General features: G+C 40.4%; 1 protein-coding gene across 1 annotated transcript; it reads left to right on the forward strand.

The window, feature by feature from the left end:
* Positions 1 to 370: 370 nt before the first annotated feature.
* Positions 371 to 6,141, forward strand: LOC124262341. Its single transcript, XM_046696832.1, has 4 exons — positions 371 to 429; positions 4,024 to 4,236; positions 4,521 to 4,754; positions 5,380 to 6,141. The coding sequence occupies exons 1-4, from the start codon at positions 375 to 377 to the stop codon at positions 5,637 to 5,639; spliced, it is 762 nt and encodes a 253-aa protein (XP_046552788.1). The 5' UTR covers positions 371 to 374; the 3' UTR covers positions 5,640 to 6,141.
* Positions 6,142 to 6,495: the final 354 nt, after the last annotated feature.

Here is a 6,495-nt window from a genome sequence, read left to right on the forward strand (position 1 = left end):
CGGCAAATGTTACTTAATGACATGTCTAAAATCAATAATCAGAGTTGGTTCAGCTAATTAGTGAAACGATTAATCTATCACTGTTATTGATTTTATAGTCTTCTTTATAAATATTACAGCTTGGATCTATTTCCATCATAGATACGTATCAGTGGGAGATGTAAACATTCAAACTACTTCGAGATACTGAAGGGCGGTGGGGTAGCCTAGTGGTTAAAGCGTTGGCTCGTCATTCCGAAGACACGGGTTCGAATCCCCACATGGGTACTTTGTGTGAAGCCCATTTCTGGTGTCCCCCGCCGTGATGTTGCTGGAATATTGATAAAAGCGGAGTAAAACTAAACTCACTCAGTCAGTCGAGATACTGAATCAACATGACGCTTACAATGAGAAACCTTGTGCTCGCTGTTTTCTCTATCTTCCTACAAGGTATGTTTGCCATTAAAAAAATTAAGGTCACTGACAGAAGTTATGATTTATTGTTTCCAAATTTGAATGAAAAAACGTCAAAGCGAAGGTATTGTGTATTCAAAGTATGGGCGAATACAGTCCGATTTTGTCCGATTTTGTTCGCTCCCTTTGACTTACCATAATTGGTGTCTTTATAACAGAATGTACGATTTGTTTTGCACGCTCTTTGCTGGTACCACGGATAGGGCAAGAGATGCTTACCTTTCCACGAATACTTCACATCAGCACTATTTGAAAGTCAGCAAATATTGATCCACCAATAATGACATTTGGATCCTTAGCAATCGTGTTTATTTTCATACTTAAAAGAGCGACTAATAAAATATGAACTTGAGTGAGTGTGTAATTGAGTGAATATGGTTTTACACTGCTTTTTGTGACAGTAGAAATGGGCTTCACACATTGTATCCAATATAGGGAATCGAATATATAGCAAGATGTATGTGCTGAATATTACCAGAAACAAGATGTTACAATTACACCATGGTTTTACAGTGATTTAAATGTTTTATAACCTGAAAGAATTCATTTGGTAAAAAAAACAACAATCCAAGTTAGACCTGTTAACATATGTCAGCCCATTTACGAATGTCCACATGTTGTAGTATATACTCCATGACATCCATGGTACAGAATGATGACAATTTTTATGGATATACAATTCTTTTAATCTGCGAAGGGCCACATTAGAATCTATGTCGAGACGTCGACCTTCACAGAATACCGTATACCGGGAAATTTTCAAGGTATTAAAATTTCGAGGTTTGAGACCCCCAGAGCTTTCGAGGTGATTTAAATTTCGAGGTTTGGGGACCTAAAATATGTAAATATTTTAGACAATGTTAATTTCGAGGTTAGAAGAAAGTGGCCAGAAACATCACTTAACGGACCAATTTTGCTATCAGCAAAACTCTCAGTAGCCAGTGATAACTGCTGTCTGACTGTTATAACAACCGGTATACCAGTCCATGACAGCAATAATAGTAATGAAAACAAACGTTTGATCCTTTGTTATGATAAATGGCCCACGAAACACTCTGTCGGCAGAGTTCCGACATGAGGCCATTTTTTTCTCAGACGATATTGTTTTCTTAACAACTAGTTATAAGCATGTATGCATGGGTCTCTGCTGAAACTAAGTTGTTGTTAGAAAGCTGAGAAGTTGAACTCTTTTGTTTACGATAGTTTATACATGTAAGTAGCTTGACTCAAACGTGCCATCGCACGAATATAAGTTTGTTTCAGTCGATGCCGTTACATTTTGACGAGACAAAATGAGTCTAATAGCGTGGTTGTTGACAGGCATTACAGAGTTAATGCGCATGTCAGGAAGTCATTGTTTGCCAGCAGTTGAAATGCTTATCGATAGGAAATCTAGACCAAAGGTACGAAGTTCGGAAAAATTCGTGGATATAATATTTTCGAGGTTGCGTTTCTAACCTCGAAAACCTCGAAAATTAGATACCTCGAACATTTCCCGGTATACGGTAAGCTGTATATCCATAAAATTTGTCATCATTCTTCATCAACTCAGACCCGTAAAGGTCCGGGTTAGAATGAACCTTCAGTAACCAATGCTTGTCGTAAGAGGCGACTAACGGGATCGGGTGGTCAGGCTCGCTAGCTTGGTTGACACATGTCAACGGTTCCCAATTGCGCAGATCGATGCTCAACCTCGTGTTACACGTCAACCCCGTGTCCAAAAGCAACCCATGAAGATCCTGGTTAGAATTGATCTTCTGTAACCCATGCTTGTCTTATAGGCGGATAACAGGATCGGATGGTCAGGCTCGCTGGCTTGGTTGACACATGTCATTGTATCCCAAATGCGTAGATTTATCCTCAGGATGTTGATCACGGGATGGTCAGGCCAAGACTCGATTATTTACAGACCGCCGCCATATAACTGGATTATTGCTGAGTGTGGCGTTAAACAACAAACAAACAAACAAACAACCTGTCCTACTTTGCATGATGTAATTTCTGTTTATTTTTACGCTTATTTTATGCAATTGGGATACGATGGCATGTGTGCTGTTAATCCCTGTAATGTCTGGTCCAGACTCGATTATTTACAGATCGCCGCCATAGAGCTGGAATATTGCTGCGCGTGATTTAAAACTAAACTCACTCACGTACTCACCGTTGTCACACGCAAGTCAACTACTCGAATGCACAAGACAAAACAAATGTTGGTAACGGAGCTCTGCAGTCTGAAGATAAATAGATACATGATGCATACTTTGGGGAAGGGATTACAAAACCATTCCAGTTCTTTCATCTTGTTTCACAAATGGTTCAACAGAAACAAATGAATACGTCATCCCAAGTTGTCAGAAAAAAACACATTCAGTTACATGTATCTCACAGCTCAAGGGACCCGTGAAGATCCGGGGTAAAATTGATCTTCATTAACCCATGCTTGTCGTAGGGGGCAACTAACGAGATCGGGGCCAGGCTCTCTGCCTTAGTTGACAAATGTCATCGTATCCCAATTACGTAGATCGATGTTCGTGCTGTTGATCACTGGATGGTCTGGTAGTGTGCGATTATTCACAGACCGCCGCCATATAGTTTTAATATTGTGCGGCATAAACCTAAACTCACTCACTAACAGTTCAAGGGAACAAATCAATAAGATACATGTACCCTTTTCAAACGGACTCTATTTATGAGGATGCCATGAGAATATTTGATAATATTACGATACTTTGCTACGTAGCTTAGATTTGAGGGACATCACATAATAGGTATATGGAAAGTATGCACATACTAAATTTGATAGTCTGTGTTCATCTAAAAACATACAGATGGTTTTTGTCTTATTTTACGGTTTCACTACCTAATCCATATCATAATGCCAATCATTTGGCGATGAAGCAGAACCCCTTTTCTTCAACAAGACATTCTGTTCCGTTGATGCCTCGGATTAGTGTTGCTGCTACTGTTGCTCCTGATGTAATGTTGAAATATTTTTTAGTACCATTGACATAACCAGGCATTTTGAAGCCTGAAGGAATGATTAATAATGACATTCTTGACGCAATACATTCAAAACCACGAATCAACGTATGTGCAATGTCCCTTTCTTGTGTCAGGAAAGTCCACGGTACGACAGTGAGCAAGTATGAATGCTACAAGATGTTGAACGCCACTCCTTCCATTTCTATTTACATTTCTACAATGACGGCATCCATCCATCCATCCATCCATCCATCCATCCGTCCATTCATCTATACACACAGACACGCACTTATTCACCACGCAGTTGGATCGTCGATCTTCGCAAGCTGGGTACGATGGCTTAAATACATGCTCTGTCATCGTATCGCATGATGACAATATTTTATTTTATGCAATAACAAAGTCATCGACAATGGGCAATTCCTTTACGACAAACATGGGCTATCAAAAGTCAGCTGAAGTCCGGAGCACCCACCGACAAATCTGTGCTAATATGGAGATTCGAATTTGGATGGTTGCACACAAATTGTTATAGTGTCTGATCTAATTTCATATTGAATAAAACAGTTTGCATTACTATACTTTCAGGTGGTTTCGTAAACAAGGCGGAGAACATTATGCTGGCAAAGCCCAGTAAACTCAACAGTGTTTACTGGAATGCCGAATATGCCAATGATGGTAACCCCGGGTCCTTACCGGCTAGAACCTGGTCCACTGTGAATCCCTACTGGCAGGGGGATCTACAGGGATACTTCACTGTCCACAACATCTCAGTTACGCGTGACGTCGTCTATGGCCATGGTGAGTCGTAAATAAAGTTACCTGAATATTGTCCACTTAAAAGTGTATGTTCAGTCTTAAGTAGTACAGATGCAAGTATATGCAGCATTACAAATTTGATATCACACTGTACTCCGAGTTAAATTAACCATTTAGACCTACATGAAATTTCAAACGTTGTTTGACATGGAGAGTCACATCTTCACAGTTTATGTAATTTCTTGTGAAATTCTTTATGTTTTTGACTGCATGCTGCCAATCACTGATGTTTTGACAACTTATTGTGTTAATCGTGCATCAAATAGGACAAGACCTGGGGAGTTCTTACGTTGGTGTGTCCACGGATAACAGCCTCGACTGCCCTAACCCGGACATCTTCATCTGCGGCCAATGTCCAGAAGTATTCGGTGTAGGAAACACCTTCACGTTTACTTGTTCCCACCCACAACCAGTCAGATTCGTGAAGGTCTGGAGAAACCTCACTGGTATTTTAGTGATTTCGGAAATTGAGGTTGAAGGCACGCCCCTGAGAAGAAGTGGTAATACATTTGTTAATCTATGTGCATGATTTTCATAAGCTATCGAACTTTCTTCCTTCATCAGTCAAATCAGCTTTTCTTTCTTGAAAATATGTATACTATTCAGAAAAAAGAAACGCATAACCCAGAAATCTCTTGCGAAAATGTTTCATTTTCAAACATGTATAACTCGTCCACAAAAAGACTTTAGTACGTGAATTTGTACATCAGTTTAAAGGAAGGACGTGTCTAGACAACGGAGACGATGAGCGCGATTTTAACGACGTAGAACGGTCCCGACGTCGGGTCTCCTGGCTCTCAGTCCAGTGTCTCTCAGCCTGTTCCGTATAGTTTGACCAGATATCCTCCAAATTCCAGGCACCCTTGCTGCTGTGCACTAAACTGTGGCAGTACGATCACGCAAATGTAGTACCCGGATGTACCGATCATTGGCTGCAGTGGTGACTCGAGGTCAGCCTGTACGCGGACGGTCATTTGTTATACCTGTTTGGCTGTAACGAGCTGCAAGCTGTCATATCGTGCTCAGACTAACATTCAGACGCCTGGCACCAGAAGATTGGTTATCTCCAGCGTGGTTTACTTTCATTGTCACTGGTGACATTGTTTATTCATTTTTTCGCTTCAGGAGCAAAGTACCAGAAACAACGCAACTTCAAAGCAGCATCGCCTTTGAAGTCTCTCACGGCTGCCTCCGCCAATGACTGCGGTCTCCAGTGTCACTTGTCCCAGCCTTGCCTGAGTTTCAGCTACCACCCAACAGCTGCCCCCAACTGTCTCCTCACAGCAAACCCAGAGGATGCAGCAACAGCAGTCGGATGGACCAAGTACACCATCGAGAAGTGTTCGAGCAAGATCACCTGTGACCTGACAGACCAATTCAATTAAAACCAGATCTACTAACAGAACAGAATTTATTCAGTCGTTTGGTCAAAATACTACGTAAAGGCTGTTCTGTTGAATTAACCAACAGTACCAGTGTTAAACCCTGTGAACCTATGTTTATGGAACTTTGGCTGTGTTTCTGTGTAAAATATACATAGACATTTTGTAAATACGCACTAGAATATATCTGTAGTGTCCTAAATGAGCAAAGGAAATTACTTTGGTTAAACGTTGAATTGCTTACCCTGACTTACCGTTCAAAACAAGTGCGTAACACAAAGTAGTTAACTGTCAATTGTTACGAGTGGATCGGATAAATTATCGACTGAATTTCACTATGTAATTGTTCAGATTATGAACTACAGAAAGAAAGAAACACTTACTTTGATTAGTTCTCCTGAAAAGATCATCCAATGAAATCGCTAGTCTTGTTAGAAAGTCTAGCCATACATTGTTTATCAACAGAGATGGCCTCTCGGAAATCTCGTGTGCATTTTAACGATCTCGGCATAATTTCTACCGTCCGTGTGTTGAATTAACAAATAACATGGGTGTAAAACCCTGTCAAGCTCTGTTGGTGGAAGTTTGGGGTTCATATCATTGTCTAGACACATATCGGTTTTTGATACAGTCACTCATCATCTTTGTACAATTTTGAAATAATAAACACTGAGCATTGGACATTAAAATGTGTTTTCAGTATGAACTTTTTATCACTGGCCATAATCGTATGAACTATTGTGTCTTGGGATATTAAAACTGTAGACTTCATGGTTAGAAAACACACTTTCAGGCACCGCTCTCAATGATCACTCGTTATATTTGAGTGAAATGTAAATGCATCTGCAATGCGCGGTGT

This window comes from Haliotis rubra, unplaced genomic scaffold (genome assembly GCF_003918875.1).
Source record: "Haliotis rubra isolate DU_JTF1 unplaced genomic scaffold, ASM391887v1 Scf831, whole genome shotgun sequence".
NCBI classification, from domain to species: Eukaryota; Metazoa; Mollusca; class Gastropoda; order Lepetellida; family Haliotidae; genus Haliotis; species Haliotis rubra.